The 22,328-nt window shown below is 41.1% G+C and overlaps 1 protein-coding gene across 5 annotated transcripts in view; it reads right to left on the bottom strand.

Moving 5' to 3' along the window:
* Positions 1–22,328, bottom strand: part of LOC131139827 (MAM domain-containing glycosylphosphatidylinositol anchor protein 1) — a 175,900-nt gene that overhangs the window by 13,099 nt on the left and 140,473 nt on the right. For all 5 annotated transcript variants that reach the window (XM_058089733.1, XM_058089736.1, XM_058089735.1 and 2 more), the window contains 4 exons: positions 21,628–21,651; positions 14,241–14,393; positions 13,989–14,150; positions 8,080–8,210 (listed from right to left, as the gene is read on the bottom strand). In XM_058089733.1, the coding sequence (XP_057945716.1) occupies positions 8,080–8,210; positions 13,989–14,150; positions 14,241–14,393; positions 21,628–21,651 (470 nt within the window). The remainder of the gene's footprint in view (positions 1–8,079; positions 8,211–13,988; positions 14,151–14,240; positions 14,394–21,627; positions 21,652–22,328) is intronic.

Below are 22,328 nucleotides of genomic sequence, written 5' to 3'. Positions count from 1 at the left end.
CCAAGTTTATATGTTAATGTCGGTGTAGTTGTCACAGTGACCATGAAAAGCCTGTGAAAACCATGTTGACTCCCTGGTCATGTCCTTTAGAGTCACTAAAACCGATGTACCTGAAGTAGCTGGGGTGGAGGGACCTTCTGAAGGTAGACATTCATTGACTAAATCTTAACATTGTTGAGGTTTGGTTGTGTGCTCGTCATTTACAATAGCTTCATAGAATAGAAGAAAACTAAACTGGATTTTAGCCACCAACAGAGTTCAGTTCATTCATTTTCTACCGCTTATCCTCACGAGGGTCGTGGGGGGTGCTGGAGCCTATCCCAGCTGTCTTAGGCCAATCACTCACATTCATACCTATGGACAATTTGGAGTCACCAATTAACCTAGCATGTTTTTGGAATGTGGAAGGAAACCGGAGTACCCGGAGAAAACCCACGCATGCACGAGGAGAACAAGCAAACTCTACACAGAGATGGCCGAGGGTGTAATCGAACCCTGGTCCTCCTCGCTATGAGGTCTGCGCGCTAACCACTCGACGACCGTGCCGTATTTATTTTTTAAATTTTCAATTGGAGTTGAACAGCTGCTGTGTTAATGTCCAAGCAAACGTCCGATCAAATGTACTTAAGATTTGTCAGATTAAAACAGATAATTTCACAATTGAACCCTTGTCTCCTAGCTGTGAGGTATGCGCGCTAACCACTCGACCACTGTGCAGTGCGTTCAGTTATGTAATGTAAATAAACAGGAAGTTTAAAAAATACATAGAGTAAACTGCTTCTTACTACTGTATCTACTATTTTAGGAACCGGCTGTAACATTGAGCAGTTACCAAGCTGTATTGCTTTCGTGTACAGAGTTCTTGCATCACTAATCTTTGGTAGCAGTGATCTCTACTTCCATACTTTTGGCATCGCCACACTACAGGGTTCAAGTGACACAATCCAATATTTTTTTCTTCCATGTGGATCAGTCGGGAGTGTACAGAAAAAAAAAAACATAAACATTCAGACTGCATAAACCTTCCCAATACAAACCTGGATGTCATCAAAATAGGTCAATGTATCATCAATATAAGCACACATCTAACTGAATAATACACCCACAGTAAATGATAGGGTTACTTGAAAATCCATGTAAACAACATAAACATATGCAACATATGCAATGATGTTAATAGAGTCATGCTTTGCAATATCAACACCAAAAAGAAACAACTCTGATTCGTTCAAGTAATTCCCATTGTCAACAACAGGCAGTTTAATCATTATTATCGATTGCAGCGCAACCAACACTCACCCCCGACAGAGTAAGAAGGAGCGATAGAATAAGACAGCAAGGAGGATGAAGCTGGATGGTACCGGAGGCGAAAAAAAAAAGAAAAGTGGAGAGGGAGAAGTCTGACGGTGGAATGAAACGTTGGGCCGTGTGGCGGAGGGAGAAATGGGATTCACCCTGCGGCCCCTGATACATAACAAAGTTTTAAGAAGGGTGAGAAAGTATGGCAGGGAGGGTGAAAGTAAAAAAATTAGTTTATCGGCTCACCTCATATGGCCCCTGCTGGGTGTTACTTGTGTATGTTAAACAGCAAAAAGTATCAAAAATATCATATTTACGGATTAAAAATGTAGGTTTTAAATGCATATCATGAAAAGAAATGACCAAAGGATAAATGTCAACTGATCAGTATATATTATTGTATTAATTTATAGTATCAAAAAGCAGCGGTTAGCGCAGCACCGCCCCATGAGTGAGGGGAAACTACCGCTGCAGCTAAAGAGCCTCATACACAACATCAATCTAAAAGGTGCTAATATTTTGGGTATCAACAATGTTCAAATTGAGCAGTTATTAGCACTGCCGATTAATCTATTAGTCATTTGAGCGAATACAATTAGTTCATTAATAGCGCTGCTACTACATGCTAGAAAAAAAACAAGGAATTGTGGGAAAATATCAACTTGTCTTTGAACTGCGCTGCATTACAGACATGAGAGATGGAAGAGTGTAATGTATGCTGCCGCCCCCCGCCGGTTACCAAGGAGACAAGACTCCCCTCGCATGCGTCCCTGTCATCCATCTTGCTTTAGGAGTCACGAGCACGATGAATATTTAGATGCAGTAATCACTTTATTGATGATACTAAAACATGCGTGCACATATTTTGCTTTTCTTCTTCATGCACATGCTACTCAGGGTGCTTACATTTTTTTTTTAATGACCCCACTGTTGAACCCAATTTAATACATTCTGTAATGTGGTACAATTTGTCTAACTGGACAGCAGCATGCTGTGTGGAACGTTAGGAAACGTGCTATTAAAGGGGACTTATTATGCTCATTTTTCGACCCTTTGTATTGAGATGTGGTTTCCTGTAGAGCAGCAGAAAACTTCATAGATTTTGCAGAATCTGCACCTATTCCAGCTGTATTTCCTTTCATTTGTGCTTCCTGACAAAATGGCCTGTTTTCATTTATTCCACTCACGGCCCCGCCTCCGGGCATGCCCACTCTACTGTGATTGGTCTCACTGTAAACCATATAAGGAAGTCCACCCCTCTGTGACATCACAAAGGGGTAGTTTTACCACGCCTTTTGAAAACGAGCGTTTTGAGCCATCCTAAACTTCTTTCAGGGCTCACTTCCAAATACACAAACCTCATTATATGAAACTTTGGCACCGTTTAACACAAAAATACAGCATTCTAACTACATTTATAGGTCAGAAAAGTGGGAAAAGGTCCCATTTAAAACCACACAATTCCTTATGGCTTTAAATGCAATATACTAAGTTCTATGTGAAGTATTTCCATAATGCCTCATATTAACTCTCTAGCAAGATCTCAGTGTATAGACTGGCCATATATCTCATCTAGTTTCATATTATCTACATACTGTATTGTATATAACTCTGTTGATTTTGTGAATACTTGGGTTGTTTATATTGTTTATTTTTCTATATTGTGTATTTTGTACTGCTTAACTGACTCTGTACTCTTGCTGCTGTGCAATACAAATTTCCCCACTGAGGGACGAATAAAGGCATATCTTAATCTTAATCTTAATCTTAATCTGTATGTACTGTATGTCGGTCACGTTCAGAGTATACACGCTAATGATATAAGTCTGAAATTACGCTGTCAATATAATCACTGAGAAAAAAAAACTAACAGTGAAATGTGTGCTACATGTTAGCCACACGTGATCACACCTGATCTTGTATGCGCACAAGTTTACTTAAGGCGCTCATTATATTGCTCAGTCAATACAGTGCTGACGCTGTTTAATATCCCAGAGGAGCCATGAAACATGCCCACTGTTTCTGACTTTACCGAATGTTCCCCCATAAAGGTGGGAAAAAAAAGGACAGAAACATAGTTAATGAAGAGGCCACGCAGCCCCAAGCGTAGGCCTTCAGTCTACATTCATCACGGATTCGATTTCCCCCTTGTGCACACTGAGAGAATCAGGAATCATTAGAACACAACTTGCAGGCATCCTTTGCTCATAAATAAGCATGTTAATTGGACTGTCATAGCTAATTGCTGCAGGGGATAGGAGACTGGTGTGTGTGTGTGTGTGTGTGTGTGTGTGTAGGTGTGTGTGTGCGAATCTGTATATGTGTATGGAAATGTAATTGAATGTAACATGGCGCTTACGCAGGTGGATGTGATTTTATGATGCTGCATGAAGACAGATGTGTGATTAAACAATGTGTGTGTGAGTATATCTTGTTTTTCCGTGTTAGTCGGATCGAAGGAGGTGACTAATTCATGGGGACGAAATACCGGGGTGCATGGGGATACACCATAACTGGATCTAACATTTGATTTTAGGATGCTGACTATCATTTAAAAAAGGTCCCAGAGGAGCAATAACAGCGTATTGAAAGCATGTTATCCAAAATCTAACCTTGGTGCTCGTAATTTGAGAGTTTAAAAGGGCTTTTACCACTTTTACCAAGCCCTACCGGGAACGCGGCGTTTTGTGTCGGTAACTTCAATGCTAATGAGCTGTGCCTGTCCACACCTGTCGCCGACAGAGTGGCTCCTAGCTGTATCGTGCTACTTTATCCACATTTTACATATAACACGTACTCTTAACCTGCTGAGTAAAAAGCCTGACAAAGGCTTAAGCTGCACTTGAAACGTGCTTATTTTTTGCAGCGTTCAATCAGCGTCACATCATAAAAAAAATTGGAAATTATTATGTTAAGTTTAGGAAAAATAACTGCAAATAAAACCTTGCACTCACTAAAATAAGTGTCAATGATAACAATTGTGATGATTGACTAATAAAGACATATCTTATCTTGATTTAGACACATTATAGATATGAGTACATAATTACCCGAACATTGTATTCAGGTGGAGTAATTTAGTTTCTTGCTTGAAGCCGGTGGCGGACACAAAAGTGAATGACTGTTATTGATCCCTGTATTTCCTAAATAGCATCTTTGTAGCAGAAGTAGTGTATGTAGGTAAGTTCTATGTGAAGTATTTCCATAATGCCTCATATTAACTCACTAACAAGATCTCAGTGTATAGACTGGTCATATATCTCATCTAGTTTCATATTATCTACATACTGTATTGTATATAACTCTGGGAAAAACTGTTGATTTTGTTAATACTTGGGTTGTTTATATTGTTTATTTTTCTATATTGTGTATTTTGTACTGCTTAACTGATTCTGTACTCTAAACTGAGGGACGAATAAATGCATATCTTATCTTATCTTATATTCCACTGCAAATCATTTTACAGGATGCAATTACGGTTACTATCAGAGCCACTCAATAAAACCATGATATTTGTTCCAGGTTTTTGTGTGCTTTTTTTCCCCTCCAACATCCATAATTTAATCATCACGATTCATTTGATCATCGTTAGAGCTCAACAATGTAACAATTTAATATCTATTTTACGTAGGACTTACAATGTCTACTACGTACTACATCATTAGAGAGAATATCCCGATATCACCCAATATGAGATTTTTATGCTATTGGGCCAATAATTATGGATATTATCGACATCCCTACTCATAATATACTGTAATATATGCAACAATATATCAAAGATGTCACATCGTGTGGTTTGTTTTTTAAGCATGTAGGGGTACTGAAGGGGTCTGAAGAGGTACGCGACGGTGAAATGTTTGGGAAACAGTGGAATAGAAAACCTGTTATATCCACTCCACCCAACGAAATAGACGCAATATATCACGTACAACAGGGGTGTCAAAACTTTTTCCACCGAGGGCAGCATACAGAAAAGTCAAAGAAGCGTGTTCTACTCAAAACAGCCACGAGTGTTTATGAAAGTGTGAGTTATTGAATGATATGCATGGTATAAAACAACGTGGACTTGGGTGGACTTGCTTCTGTTCCTCAAAACGTGCAACTTGTCAATGCTACCATGACTACTACAACAACAACGATGAAGCAGAACAGTAGCTCAGTTTCTACCAGCCTGCGTCCGGACCTTGTCCCTACCTTAGCTATCGCCCGGTGGAAGGGGAGTAATCTCTCCACCTTAACAAGCAGCAAGCATAACACATTGTGAACACACTCAAATGGCCCGAGTAGTACCAGCATGCTCTGCTAAACCACAGTTCCACTCACACTAGCTGACGAGTAAGAGATGGCTTTCCAAGTCAGGTGACCGCTTCAGCGAGGGGCAGGTTCGTGAGGAAATACAAACGTTCCATTTCTTCACAGCTTTTCATTTACATTATGTCAATTTTCTCGAGATTCCGTGTTTAACGCCACAATCACAGGACCCTACGCATAACACTAGACTGCGATTTTTCCACCATTTCTGGTTAACTTCTGCAGTTTTTATTCTGTGAAACACTGCTTTGTCCAAGACAGTAGCTTTACCAAGTGTTCAAAGTAAGAAGTATGCAACAGTTAAGTATTATATTTTTAGACACGGGTTAGTTAAAGATGGATCACGGGCCATATTTGCTGGTAAAAACGAAAATGACTAAATTCACAGCTCCCACATTTATGGTTGAGGTCCAGTTTATATTTTAAGATGTGTAGTGAAGCCTTTTTTTTGTTTTTGTTTCCAAAGCTGTCCTCAGGGGGCATTTTGTTCCTCAGGAAAGAGGTTCTCCCTTCTAACGTCAAGAACCTACAAAAGAAACTGAAGTTCACGGGGACAGAAAAATACCCGGGTCCCAGAATGCAACTCAGTGAAGTAAGCCCTCACAAGTACACTTCGACAAGTTGTAGCATTTGGTGGAGTTTGAAACAAGGCTTTTGAAACAATGTCATATCGTAGGAAGGTGTAATCTATTTTCATATCTGAAATAAGCATAAAACCCTGTTGTCCATCCTGAGATCAGCACATTCTAGATGAAGCAAATAATCCTCTCGCAGCTTGCATGCAAGAGCTTGTTGCTGACTTTCAGCAGAAAAAAAGGAGCTGAATGTTTTGCTCAAAGGTCCTCATTTATCAATACGGCACTCTATCCAAAAATATCCCAATGCTATTTGTAAATTGATGCAATGCCATCACTGCCAGTAGGTGTAGTCCGCCCTCTCATCCGGAAATAACCCGGGATAGGCGAGGATAAGTGATTGAAAATGGATGGATAGAGGGTACAATTCCAGTGTGCAATCCTAAAGCCAAACTTAAGATTTTGGCACAAGCAGTAATATGGCAGATGCTTTGAGATTTGTTTACAGCATTTACTTGAATTGATTTAATGACCTTGCTAACAGATTGCTACTTTCACAAAAAAAGATTTATGATCTGGATATGTGTCAACTCCATGTGCAAGCAAGCAAGCTCAAAATTAAAGTTCTAGAACTTTCCCTTCACTCTTTAGAAGCTCCTCTGTATCACTTGGTGATGAATATACCTATGAAAAATTTATCAAATTCCAAACAAAAGTCTGAGGGCCAGGTTTTTTTTTTCCCCTAAAAATTCCCTTTATTCCAAGCACCCTCCAGAGTACAAAACCACCTCTTTTTCTATCTAGGCTGCATAGGAGGCCTCCCTCTTGGGAAAAATACTGAAGAGAAGAACTCTCTAGTAGAGGAAATCTCCAAAAGATGAGAGAGTTGACAAGAAAAGCAAGCAATGCTAAGAACATAAAAGCCGACCTGACAGTCGGGTTGTAACATGTACCCGGCCTAAAGCCTGACTTTGTCAGTCCGGAGGTGGTGTTTTGGCGGCGAGCAGTAAAACTAAACATTTTAGTCCTTTCTGTCATGAGAAAACAAGCACATTGGTTGCATACTCTAATCTCACACCAAATTTGTAAAATACTTTCCCACATTGGCCAACACCCAGGCAGAAATAATGAATCCAACCAGGCAGCAGCGCATGGACTTCTGTGCTACCTCAAAACAAGAAGGTTCAAGTTAGGACAGGGGTCGGCAACCTTTCCTATCAAAAGAGCCTCCTCGCTCACTAAAGGAAAATAGACTCGAGCCGCAAAACATAAATCAAAAACATTATCTTATAAACTGCAAGCACAAAATTGCCAGTATTTACTCCTCCTAGTACTACTACTAGTAATAGTAGTAATAATATTAATGATAAAAATCACCAATAATCACCAGTGCCTGTAAAGTTAGTTTTGGTCCACCGTAAATGGAATGGCCTAGTGATTAAGGTTGTAGACAAGTGTGAGATGATCTGTTTTAATCTGACAAATCTTAAGTACATTTGATCGGACGTTTGCTTGGATATTAACACAGCAGCAGCTGTTCAACTCCAATTGAAAATTTATAACATAAATATCCAAATGAGGCGGCACGGTGGTCGAGTGGTTAGCACGCAGACCCCACAGCGAGGAGGACACATTTTCGTTGAAGCCACCCCCACTTCCGGTTTATGCACCGCCTACTCCGAGTACAGATACAGAAACAGATGATTTAGATGGGTGAACAGATACACATACATATAGTGGTGTACTCGCTCATCCCTAATACCTATCATAATTAAGCAAAAAATGATTTGTGTATTTTTTTTTTCACTGCGGGATGTTTTTTTTGTTGTGTGTGTTGAAGATTTAAGAACTAAGCAACAGTTTTATGATGTTATGATCCCTTGGGGCTTACCTGGAATGGTCCACTGGGATTGATGTCAAAGTATGCTTTCTTCCAATTGGGGCCTTGGTGTCCTGACTTGGTCCATAACAAGGTATCCACAGATGCAATGCTCCTCACTCTCAGGAGAACATTTAGAGTGCCTGGGAAAAAGCATACATTATCACAAAATGCTTTAACTAAATACAGCAACCCAAATAACAAACACAAGGTTTGTGGTGAAAATTACATATACACACTAATATGAATATCGAAACATATAAAAATATCATATTAAATGCACACTTTTCCTCATAATATCCACAGGGGCAACGCAACAAACTCAGCAACTTGCCATATTCTGATAGCAAAAATCACATGGACGTGATGGAATTGACTCACTTTATGAAATATATAGAAGCACATAGCTTCAACTCCAAGGTCATATACTGCTTGTAGACGACAAAATAACAGCAATACAGAAGACAGAGAATGAAGATGGACGACTGCCCTGATCAGATACTGTGACAAAATGATGTGATATAAATATTTGGAGAGGCACTGACCTTCCATACTAACGTTTAATACCACTGCCATGAAGTGATTCATTTATATTATGAAGGCAAAGAATGACACTGTGAGAACATAACACAACACAACACAACACAACCTCCCTGGGCTCCGATAAACAAGCTCACATCACAAGTCCTCCGACTCTCTCCGGTCTCAAAGTTGTTCAAGAATCATTCATCTTGTTAGCAATTCCCAGGCAGCTCTTAAGTGCAGTATTAACCAAACATCCCATCTCCTAGCACATTGCATAGGCAAGCAGAGGTGCAAAGGTATTTTGTATGTTACCATTGGGGAGTGTGTGTGTGGTTTTTTTTTTTTGCGTGAGTTTGTAGATTTATGCCTCCATATGCCCACGAACGTTCTCCTCTCTCCCGGGTGACATTATTTGCATCTTTTGGACGTAATGTGACTCAAGTCTTGAAATAATCAAGCTGGTAAGTCGTTAACGTTGTAATGTAGTCTGTCACAAGAGAGGTGCGCCAAGGGTAAGTGTACTGTTACTATTCATACCCTGGAATACATTTTGAGTTGTGTGTTTTTTTCATTTGTTGGATGGGTATCTTTTTGATGAAAGTGACAAAACACAAGCAGGGACAAAAAACAACAACAATTGCAATGATAATAACAGAACAGAAACAAACAGGACTACATCAGCAGATGTCAATAGCCACGTATACATGGACCCAAATTCCATTCGGGTTATTTGCTCAAACGGAAAGAATGTAACCTTTGTATACACCTAATTCCGAAAGAAAAGTACCAATCCAAATGAATACATAATCCGATTCACAGGGGTGGAATATTCCTTTCCCCAATCCGATTGAGGTATCTTGTACCCGCTCAATCGGAAAGTTGTCAGACTGCGTTCTTCTTCGTGGTGTTTTTCTTCTTCTGTTGTTTATTGGCGGTTGGCAAGCAGCTTTCGGTGTGCATTACCACCATCTGTGGAACAGAATCTAAACACTTCTATCCGCCATTCACAAGTCCAGTTTTATTAAAAAAAGAAAATACATATCTATATAAAACATGTGCCGAGCTTAATTATAAAATATTAGCAAAATTGAACTTTATCTTTTCCTGTTCCCGAGTGCGTTCTTTCAGCGAATGCTGACATATGACGTAACACGCAGCTCGAGGCGTTCTTCGATTAAAAAAAAATGGAGGCGAGCAATCGGCACTGGACTGCTGCGGAAAGTTTGTTTTTGATTCAAACTAAATTTCAAGACTGGACGAACGAAAAACTGGCAATACGGAGTTATTCCAACAAGTGAAAGAAAAACTCAAGGAAGAAGGTATCACGTGATGTTGATGTTTACGCTTTACTGCACATGCCCAATTGACTATTTTGGTTGATTATAGCGGCGCATGTAGACACGTGATTGGAATATTCCTTTCCATGGATACCATTGTTTTTGGAAAGATTCCATTCTGAAAGATTCCATTCGGAAAGAGAAAAACTCCTCATGTAAACGTGGCTAATGATGGTTACAAAGGGTCACAATGGAGAGGACAAATGATTAAACAGCCTCAGCTATATTGTTGAAATAAAACATTCATTCATTCATTTTCTACCGCCAGCCAATCACAGGGCACATATAGACAAACAACCATTCACACTCACATTCATACCTATGGACAATTTGGAGTCGCCAATTAACCTAGCATGTTTTTGGAATGTGGGAGGAAACCGGAAGAAAACCCACGCATGAACATGCAACATGCAAACTCCACACAGAGATAGCCAAGGGTGGAATCAAACTCTTCTATCTGTGAGGCCTGCGTGCTAACCGTGAGAGGAAACCGAGTTCTCACCAATGAGATTATCGTGAAGTGATTGCTTAGTGATGATGAACCACAAGTCACTCATCCATTCATGATGTATTCTACTCCATGTGACATTTGGAAAAAACATAAAGGTGAATGGAAGTACAACATGCATTGTAGAAAAACACAAATACTGATTCCCACCTTCACCTGACAGACACAACGAAGAAGAGAGGTCTATTGACTGTGGTAAAGATGAGTATCAGGGAAGATTCTTAGAAAAGCACAGCTCTATTAAGGCTGCAGGGTCCACACACACACACACATATAAAGACAAAACACACAATAGCTGTGCAACTTTTAGATTTCTGCCGTGTAGTAATATGCTGACATCGATTCTCTCCCCGGTTTGACCCTTGTGCGCCTTGAGGCTTCTGAAAAAAACACACAACCCCCCCAAAAAACAAACATGTCTCTTGTGACATGCAGAATGTAAGGGTATTGAACAAACACGTACATAAGCCAGCTTGCTAATTGTTAATATGCAATATGGTTAATTGTTTAATGCCGTTTAACGTTTAATGTCGACCAAGTGCAACACATAACGTTTCTTAGTTTTTTAGCATATGCCAAAAAAAAGTTTCTCCTGCCGCAATTTAATTAAAAGTCTTAACCATACAAGTCAAAGAACATTTAAATAAGCGTTCGTTTGTTTTTTCCATCAGTGTGATGTCAAAACAATGTGCCAGTTCCAAGTCCGCCTGCCAGTGGCACTGTGCAAAAAAAAAAAAACAAGCCAAACTAAAACACGAGTGCTGCCATAGAAACTGAATTAAATGTTTCTGGTTAGCTACCAGAAGATCCCAGTGAAGACGGTAAACTGGTTATGTATGGTGCACTGGTTAGTATTTCATAAGGGAATGACGCACAGCATATATAGTACATGAGTGCTTTTCAATAATGTACTGTCTCTTTAGGTGCTTGAGTACTTGTTCAGCTGTAACAGTTCTTTTTGTGTTGATGGCCTTTCCTGCAGCTCTCTGCCTTTGTCACATCCTTACTATTTTAATGCATCCTGTCTGCTTTCATGCTCCATCAACATGTTTTTTTTTTTTTTTATCATCCTACCACTCTTTACTTGTTTCTTCCTCCTCTCCACTCTCATCTCGTTGACCACCTCGCCGCCCAACCCCCCCTCTGTGTTGTTGCCTCAGCTCGTTCTCGATGTTGTCGTCAGGATCCTTGCTGCGTCTGCCTGGCCGGAGCACAAGCTCGGCCAAAGCGAGGCAATTAAAGTGACAACAGATTGGAAGTGAATGGGAGAACAACAGTGCAGATGAAAGGGAAGCTTGTAGAGAGGAGCAGGGCATAAACTGTGAACAGATTGTTCTAATCGGCGGCAAGCGCTGGGTGACAGATGTTGCCTTGTTTGGAAACACCAGTACAAGACCACCAGTAATGGGAACTTTTTATAGACGCCTGGAAGAAAACGCTCCTGTTTCTTGTTGAATTTATGACCTCTTTAAATATGTTACTCTTTATGTTTATGTCCTCACTCTCAAGTCTTCTTTAATACAAAAGCAATTCAAGAGCACAGAAGGTTTACACCTGTTTTTTATCTGTGGGATCAATAATGACTGGTCTCATGGATTGGACTGCATATGTTGAAAGCTACAGGTTCTCAGCAACTAGGTGATATTTAAAAAAGAGATTACCGTATTTTCCGGACTATAAGTCACACTTTTTTTCATAGGTTGACTGTTCCTGCGACTTATACTCCAGAGCGACTGATAAATTCATTCATTCATTTTCTACCGCAATTTGGAGTCGCCAATTAACCTAGCATGTTTTTGGAATGTGGGAGGAAACCGGAGTACCCGGAGAAAACCCACGCATGCACGAGGAGAACATGCAAACTCCACACAGAGATGGCCGAGGGTGGAATTGAATTCGGGTCTCCTAGCTGTGAGGCCTGCGTGCTAACCACTTGAACACCGTGCACCCTGGATTTGGAAAAAAATGTGGCAAACTTTCCCAAGGGAGTGCATCATGCTGCTCAATCTCACAATGGAATGCATTCATCTCTCACTGAACCGCAGCTACCCAGTGCTGGCTGCACTTATGCAGACATAGAAGACAGCGCTGGTACTGTTACCATTCTGGACTGTTGGCAAGACATTTGTATTACCTTCTATTTGGACAATAATAGCTGCATGTTGACTCATTTTAAGTACATTACAATAAAATACAAGCTGTATACTACTTGTATCTATGATATTGTTCCTTGTAATAAACATTGTTTTTGTTCAATCCTGTGGAATACACTGGTACTTAACTTGAGCTACTACACCATTCAAGACAGCAAGTACCTTGCAAACACAAGCAAGAGGAGAGGCCATCTCTGTGTGGAGTTTGCATGTTCTCCCTGTGCGTGCGTGGGTTTTCTTCTGGTTTCCTCCCACATTCCAAAAACATGCTAGGTTAATTGGCGACTCCAAATTGTCCATAGGTATGAATGTGAGTGTGAATGGTTGTTTGTCTATATGTGCCCTGTGATTGGCTGGCAACCAGTCCAGGGTGTACCCCGCCTCTCGCCTGAAGACAGCTGGGATAGGCTCCAGCACCCCCCGCGACCCTCGTAAGGAAAAAGCGGTAGAAAATGAATGAATGAATAACCATTGTGTTAGCATATCTTACACCTGTTCTTTATTCTTTTATTAATTTTAGAACTTGCCTTCCAAGATGACGTAATCTCTGCTTTGGTCAAGTAGTTTGTAAAATAAATCACTCGCAAAAAATGTGACTTATAATAATACCCTTAAAAAAAAATTACTTAAAAAAATACTCTGGAGCGACTTATGCGACCTAATTATGCATTTTTGGCCTTGTGCAACTTATACTCCAGAAAATACGGTAATTAGATTAATTACAGATCATAATTAATTTGCCTATCTATGTTTTGTAATCCCTTCACAACGCTAATTGAATTCAGTCCATGTTAAGCTCTAACATTGTTGCATGTTAACCTGTGGTGCCAATAGTTGAGTTTCCAACACCCACAATTTGACCTTTTTGTGTTTGGGCTTAAGAGTACAACTGGGAGTACTTCATTATTAGAGTAGAATACTTATGAAGGCAGACTACCAGTATGTGCGTGTTACTGAAAGTTTGTTTGCACGTTTTATGATGTGTGCGAGTCTTATGATGCTCTGATGGGAAAAGGTGTGTGTTTGTAAACATTTTTAGGCTCCAGGCTGTATATGCCTTCTAGCTGTGTGACAGTGAATATTATGATGAACAACTTTCCCAAGTGACTGATTGTGTTGTGTCACTGCTATAAATCACAACACCTCCTATCTCCCTTCAAACACACACACACACACTTTGGTGGCGAAAAAAGAACTCTTGACACTCTTCCACCTGCATTATTGTCGACATGTCAGTTTCTGCCATTGTGGGTCAAGTACAGGGTTCTGACTGGGACAGAATGAGAACCTTTACATGAGCACAGAAGAATGTCACTCACTTTATCATGGATGCTCTCAAGGGGGTTTAAAGAAGTGTGTGCATACTGTATGTTCTGTACTTTATTCCGGTCTACTCACCGATGTGTTTGCCCTTCATGTGGTAGTAGAAGGAGACGCAGTAAGGGACTCTGCCAGATCCCTTGGGACCTCTGACCGTGGTCACATTAAAAAGTGGAGACAGTAGACGAGCTTTGTCCCCTTGAACACGAGGTCGTGATGCCTCAATGTACATGTAGTAGCCTGAAAATAACAAACATTCATGTAGTCGGACCTGTTATGTTTATATTGAAATGTATGTATTCATAATCATTTGCCTTTTTTTATTCGCACCTTCTTTGGTTCCGCTGCGGTCTGTCTCCGGACCGGTGTTGGCAGATCGTTTGGGATTCTGAGTCAGGTGATTCTGTCTCGTCCAGTCAAAGACATCACTACGATCCTGAGAAAAACCGCAGATCCTCTGATCCTCAAAACCACACACGTGATCTAGTGTGGGAAGATGGGAAAACAACAATGATATAAATGAGTTAGATCAAGGACATGATGTCGGAAAAATAACTGATCATGAATATTGAAAGGCTGCACGATGGTTGAGTGGTTAGTGAGCAGGAGACCCGAGTTCAATTCCACCCTCGGACATTTCTGTGCTTTCTCTGGGTTCTCCGGTTTCCTCCCACATTCCAAAAACATGCTAGGTTAAAAAAAAACATGCACAGACCTCACAGCTAGGAGACAGGGGTTCAAACATGCACATTAGCTTCATTGTCAAGGCTAAATTGTGAGTGTGAATTGTTGTTGTCTTTATGTTCCCTGCGATTGGTCGGCGACCAATCCACGGTGTACCCCGCCTCTCGCACTAGCATACCATCCATCCATCCATATAGATGTAGGTTCAGGAAGATCTCAAAAGCTTTCTGTGCAGGTTATTGTTTGTAGCTGCTCTATAGGAGTCCACAGCTTTATAAAAAGGGCCAAAAAATGAGCATCATAGGTCCCTTTTAAAATTGGTTGATACTGAAATATCACAATGTGAATACAGGGCTGCACGGTGGTTAGAGTGGTTAGCGCATAGGCCTCAGACCTAGGAGACCCGAGATCAATTCCACCCTCTGCCACCTCTGTGTGGAGTTTGCATGTTCTCCCCGTGCATGCGTGGGTTTTCTCCGGGTACTCCGGTTTCCTCCCACATTCCAAAAACATGCTAGGTTAATTGGCGACTCCAAATTGTCCATAGGTATGAATGTGAGTGTGAATGGTTGTTTGTCTATATGTGCCCTGTGATTGGCTGGCGAGGGGTAGGCTCAAGCACCCCCTGCGACCCTTGTGAGGATAAGTGGTAGAAAATGAATGAATAAATGAATATTGAATGGTGGAGAGGTTTGGCATTTCATAACATTTTTCAAAAGTCACACAAACCCGAGGTTGACCTTTCAAAGGAGCTCACATCAATTAGCTTTACAAGGAACCCTCATAAACGGTTCATAACCTGAAGATTGAAGCACACAAATTAGAATACCCAATTATAACCCAATGTAAATAACCAAGCCTATATGGTCAAATCTTGCGCAATCTGGCACAAACCATGTGGACAAATTGGACCAAAGTGTGGCATCTTCCAACCTGCCTGCTGCACAGCCTGAATCATCCTGATAGATTGGATGGCTTTATGAAGAGAACTTTGTCCAACCTCCAACTGACCCAACTAGAAGGCAAGTTTAATGAAAAAGCCTCCTATGTCCGTGAGTGCTTTGTATCTTGGGATGTACATGGGTTAAAAATCAATACTGGCTCGCAGCTCGCCAGGAAAATGAATCAGGCCCTGACCCGGATTACCATCAAAGTATGTTACCCTTTTTTTTCCTGTTTCTAATTCAAACCACTGACCCAACTCCACCCTTCTCACTGTACATGCTCACTCTGAACCTAGACACGTCTTCCCGATGAGCAGCACACTGTGACTTTTAGTGCTTTTCTTTGTGAGGAGTAGAGGAATTGGAAGAGGACCAAGTGCACTTTATCAACTGATTTGGACAGGAAACGCTCCTAGAATGCCACTACATAGATCATTGCAGGAAATGTGTGCGCAATTGCTGACGAGGACTGCACCTTCAAGAAGGGAAGAAGGGGAAATTTAGTGTCTAGTATGTGTCGGCGCAGTACGGTCAATCATTGGAAGTAAAGTTGGTTAAATGGTCAAAGAACTCGGAAATGACAGGAAATTATTGCCCAAAAGTCGAACCAATAATTATATTTAGGGACATTACCGGTCTTGTTTAAACAAAGCATAAAAAAGGAAAGTGGTGTAAAAGAGAGGTAGTAAATACTACAATGATTCATTCATTTTCTACTGCTTATTCTAACAGCCAATCACAGGGCACATATAGACAAACAACCATTCACACTCACATTCATACCTATGGACAATTTGGAGTCGCCAATTAACCGAGCACGTTTTTGGAATGTGGGAGGAAACGGGAGTACCCGGAAAAAAAACCACACATGCACGGGGAGAACAAAGTGGAATCGAACTCGGGTCTCCTAGCTGTGTGGCCTGCGTGCAAACCACTCATCCCCAAAACAAAACATTCATTCGGTCATTCATTCATTTTCTACCGCTTTTCCTCACGAGGGTTGCGTGGGTGCTGGAGCCTATCCCAGCTGTCTTCGGGTGAGAGGCAGGGTACACCCTGGACTGGTGGTCAGCCAATCACAGGGCACATATAGACAAACAACCATTCACACTCACATTCATACCTATGGACAATTTGGAGTCGCCAATTAACCTAGCATGTTTTTGGAATGTGGGAGGAAACCGGAGTACCCAGAAAAAACTCCACACAGAGATGGCCGAGTGTGGAATCGAACTCGGGTCTCCTAGCGTTGCAAACCACTCATCCCCAAAACAAAACATTAATTCAGTCATTTTCTACCGCTTTTCCTCATGAGGGTTGCAGGGGGTGCTGGAGCCTATCCCAGCTGTCTTTGGGCGAGAGGCGGTGTACACCCTGGACTGGTGGCCAGCCAATCACAGGGCACATATAGACAAACAACCATTCACACTCACATTCATACCTATGGACAATTTGGAGTCGCCAATTAACCTAGCATGTTTTTGGAATGTGGGAGGAAACCGGAGTACCCGGAGAAAACCCACGCATGCACGGGGAGAACATGCAAACTCCACACAGAGATGACCGAGAGTGGAATTGAACCCTGGTCTCCTAGCTGTGAGGTTTGCGCGCTAACCACTCGACCGCCATGCAGCCGTAAATACTACAATGTATGTAAATACTCCATGCTGCTAATACACACTAAAGTTGCCAGAACGCAGAGGCAGCCTGGGGAACCTGACTCCATTAAAGCTTGTTTTATGCTTTCTATATCGGCGAGGGCCTCATGACCAAATCACGTCATTTTCACACCTACGCCCCCCCTTGAGTGGCCCCCTTCATGCGGAAAATTTCCGCTCCAGCTGAAGTACAGAAATACCGGCAGTTATATGAAGCAGCCTACTCAGACACACAGTAGTCTAAGCATAAAGAAACACTGAAATAAGTTGTGTTTTAAGTGAAGGTGTTTGTTTGCCTTTTGTAGTGCCATGGTCAGCATGCCTTTTGTAAGCACATTTTCCTGCCAGGCTACTCTGGTGGGAAGAATGACGACCTGTGATTGCAGCACTCCTCCTATTCAAAGGACGAGCAGGCCACCTTGTCTTCCTTTTCTGTTGCAGCAGCAATAAATACAACACAATTCCTCTTCTTTGAGGGTTGCTATGTTGGAAGTTGCTCTACTTGAGTACCAAGGTAAATGTTTTTGATACACTGACCCCTGCAGTTTGAGAGCAGATGCCACACGGACTCTCAAGCCGATTTCTGTGCATGTCGTTCATGGACCTTACATGTAGGTATAAGTCTTGCAGTATTTGCAAAAAAAAAAAACAAACTTTGAATGGTCTGCACCAATGTGTATTGCCAGGGTAGCCTGAAGCACCTCAAAGCTGTTTGTTTGCTGTGTGGTGATTATAACGGTATTACCTCCACCAAGGTAAGAATTGTAATTCTATATTACTGATAGTTAATGAGCTGCATGGCGGTTGAGTGGTTAGCAGGCAGGCCTCACAGCTAGGAGATCCGAGTTCAAGTCCACCCTTTGCCATCTCTGTGTGGAGTTTGCATATTCTCCCCGTGCATGCGTGGGTTTTCTCCGGGTACTCCGGTTTCCTCCCACATTCCAAAAACATGCTAGGTTAATTGGCGACTCCAAATTGTCCATAGGTATGAATGTGAGTGTGAATGGTTGTTTGTCTATATGTGCCCTGTGATTGGCTGGCGACCTCTCGCCCGAAGACAGCTGGGATAGGATCCGGCAGCCCCCGCGCGACCCTCGTGAGGATAAGCGATAGAAAATGAATGAATGAATATATGTTCATATTCTCTTTACATATCATATCAGCTGCTGCCAGGGTGTATTTGTTTTAGTATTTGTTTCAGGGGGCTAATCTATTACGCTCCCTGCTCTATTACATGAGCTCATTTCAATTTGCACCGTTGTTTTCGCCGTGTTCCAATCTACAGTTGTTTTAATGCCGTCGCCCTGGCAGAGCTGAGTGACACCCGTGCCAGACAAAGGCTGCGTTGCGTGCCTCTTAATGAAGAAGACAGACGGCATTCAGCCGACTGATAAAGACAAAGAGATGGTCTGACAGAGGTTTGAGAGACCGGGAGCGTAGGGAAAAGACCTAAGATAAGATGTAGTTTTAATGCTGCATTGGAGAAAAGTGGAAAGAAAGGACATATTGGAGGAGCTTATGAGGTCTGACCTCAGGAGACCAAAAAGGAACGCAAACAAAAAATATGGCTGACGTGCGCAATAAGCTTGTGTTTGTTTGTGAGGAAACAATATGACTGTCAGCAACAACAAACTTAATCGTTTTTTGGAAGCATAAGTCACTTTTTTTTTTTTACATTGTAATGAATTTCCATGAAGGACAAGTTACATTAAATGTCAGCATCGACATATTTTCTGTTGTCTTTCGTTCGGCTTTTTCCCGAAGGCTGGATGTTGGGATGTAGGCTGGAATCTGGACTCGCACTAGCTACACTGAAGGCAGCAATATATACGACTATTGAGTACTGCCTTGTTTTTTTTCCGATTATTGTGAATTTCTGCCAAGTATAGAAAATCTGCTCAAAATTCTAATTTTCTGTCAGGCATCCACACGGCCATGCCCTCCTGATGGCGAAAGCTGACAAACTTTCTCTTCTGGTGGTCGGATCTGCATAAGTAAGGCCTTTTAATGCTGAGGTTGGACACAGGAAGACAGTCATTCAAATTTTTTTAGACTCTTTTTACATTTTTTGATGGTCTTAAACTTTTAATGAGCTGATAAACAGCCTATTTCACTTTTTAAACTCCTTTTCCAAAGTGCTTTTTGTCACACTCCCCTTCTTGCTTTTGCATATTGTACCGCTACTTAAACCCTAATTCAAATCCAAATGTGAAAAGAGAAATTCTAGCTATTTTTCAACTGGTCTTATGACTTTGATGAGGTTTGTATATTATGGCATTATATTAAAAAAACTAATGTGTCTTATTTATCAACTATTTTGTTGTGCTTTGGTTTGCAACAACATGGAAATAATCAGTATAACGCAACTACTCTTACATGCAAATGTAATAACTATAAATAATTATGAAAACAAAAGGGGCTGCATGGTGGATGAGTGGTTAGCGTGCAGGCCTCACAGCTAGGAGACCCGAGTTCAATTCCACCATCGGCCATCTCTGTGTGGAGTTTGCAAAAACATGCTAGATTAATTGGCGACTCCAAATTGTCCATAGGTATGAATGTGAGTGTGAATGGTTGTTTGTCTATATGTGCCCTGTGATTGGCTGGCGACCAGTCCAGGGTGTACCCCGCCTCTCGCCTGAAGACAGCTGGGATAGGCTCCAGCACTCCCTGCGACCCTCGTGAGGATAAGCGGTAGAAAATGAATGAATGAAAACAAAAAGAACATAATGCACAGAAATCAATAAGGAAATTAATTTTATATGAAGCTTATTACTGAGCCGAATGAACATATGAGCACATACAGCATGAGATTATGCACCAAGCAAAACTGCACAGCAGCACAGAGCTAACATTATTAAACCTCACCTCTGTGCATTTATACACAGCATTAACATTTGTGAACAAAGACAAGGTGAAAGGAAGAATGGAATTATGCACACCTGTCTGTGCGGCCTTGGAGAAAGTCTCAATCTGCCTCACACATGGTGTGTTCAAGGAACACCAAACAAAGGGTCCGAGACGCATCATTCATGAAAGCATAAATGTGCTTACATATGCAAAATTAGGGTCTTGCCAACATAGTCTGTGCATTCAATGTGCAAACAAATGACACCCTCTTACAGCTCAGTAAACACACTCATTATGCAGAGCACCATGTAAGAAAAACAGCTACCATTTAGCTCTAAACGATCTGGAAAAATCTTCAAAATTAAACACTCTCAATGCAAGTCATCATCAAAGTTATTTTTTCATCTAATGGACACAGAACAATGAACAACTTCATGCTGTCACCTTTCTTCAGCACAGTGCGACTTACTTGCTGTGGCAGTTCACATGAAGCGTTTGAGTATATTACGTAAATCTCAGTGTTCAGCACTAATGTAGTCAAGCCATTTTTACATTTTTATTCATGTACCCCCTTCGGCCTGATAGTTATGGCTAAAAGCCGGGGCCCCGGGCAAATGCCTGGTTTGGCTGTCGGCAAGCCCTGCCTCTGACCATAAGCTTACTTTCGTCAACAAACAAAAATGAGGCAAAGATGTTGACAGAAAGGTAATTCAAACCTAAGAGAAGATAAAATATTAGTCCAACAAAAGGAAATTTTAGATCAAATCATATCTAATTATCAGATGTAGCCACATTACATCATCGCCTGTATGGAAAATACTGTATTTGATTTAAGCTTGCCACCTTATACAAGGCACAGTATGGTTTTAAAATACAGTGTCCTCCTCCTTGAGGTGTGTTGACTGGAGTCAAACAGTTCTTCCATCATAAATGTAGCACCAAATGCTGAAAAATATCGCCTTTGTCATTCTTGGACTCCGCCAAAAAAAGAAAACTTGCACGCTAAACAATAATATATTCACCAATAATGGCTGCCATTCCCTGACATTTTAAATATCACGACAATTCACAATCATTGAATGCTTCTTAAAACGCCATTCCCACACTCTCCTCCCTCAAGAAACCACAGCAGATCATCCGAGTCTTTACAAACATATGCTGGCAATTCTTGCAGATGAAAATACATTCATTCATTTTCTACTGCTTATCCTCGCGAGGGTCACAGGGGTGCTGGAGCCTATCCCAGCTGACTTCAGGCGAGAGGCGGGGTACACCCTGGACTGGTCGCCAGCCAATCACAGGGCACATATAGAAAAACAACCATTCACACTCACATTCATACCTATGGACAATTTGGAGTCGCCAATTAACCTAGCATGTTTTTGGAATGTGGGAGGAAACCGGAGTACCCGGAGAAAACCCACGCATGCACGGGGAGAACATGCTAACTCCAAAAAAACGCAAAAAAAAAAAACCTTGCTAATTCTACAGCCTGGTCCCCAATCATTTCATGGCGACAAATTATTGATTATGAGAGATTATTATGAAATGTGGAAAATGGAAGCATTGAGAGAGACTCACCTGAAGGTCTTGGATAGGTGTAAGCTGTAAGAAAATAGCAAAAATAGTTAACAAGTTAAATATGTCAAAAGCCCCCAACTACCATCAACATGTCATGGAAGACCTCTCAGTTCAGCATGCATGGTATCATTGGTCCTACATGTGTATTATGCTTTTTCTTTGGCTTTTTCAAAACTTACTTTTAAAATAAGGGGCAGCCTCACCAAGAGGTATTGAAAGAAGAACATACAGCAAAAGCTATAGTTAAGGTCTACAAACCAACTTTCATCAGCATAAGTATCAATATCAGTACCATTAACGTACCTTTACATCACTATATGGTTGGAATACAGGAAGTGAATAAATGTGGTTGAACATACATATGGGGGAGGGGTAGGATTTAATAAGCTTTGCTTCGTCCTACTCCTTTTGGACTGTGGAATAGTGAATTGAATGGTGTGCTTTAACCTGATGCATGTTTATATAAAATGAAACCATTACCATTTTTTTAATGTTTTACCACAATGTTAACTTCTTTTTATGCTTGTGTGACGGCGTTTTGTGTCATTATAAAGCAGTGCTTCTCAATTACCCCCCCCCCCTCCTAACCAAATGGAGAGCATACAAGCGTATTCAAGAGTTAAATTGCTTACTGAGTACTAAAAATGTGTACATGTTGGTAGGTCTGCGTTAAAACATGTACCCTTATGATTCTAATTTTT

Source organism: Doryrhamphus excisus, chromosome 12 (genome assembly GCF_030265055.1).
Source record: "Doryrhamphus excisus isolate RoL2022-K1 chromosome 12, RoL_Dexc_1.0, whole genome shotgun sequence".
Classification (NCBI taxonomy): Eukaryota; Metazoa; Chordata; class Actinopteri; order Syngnathiformes; family Syngnathidae; genus Doryrhamphus; species Doryrhamphus excisus.
Note: the sequence above shows the minus strand (reverse complement) of the source record. Positions and strands in the feature narration are given on the sequence as shown.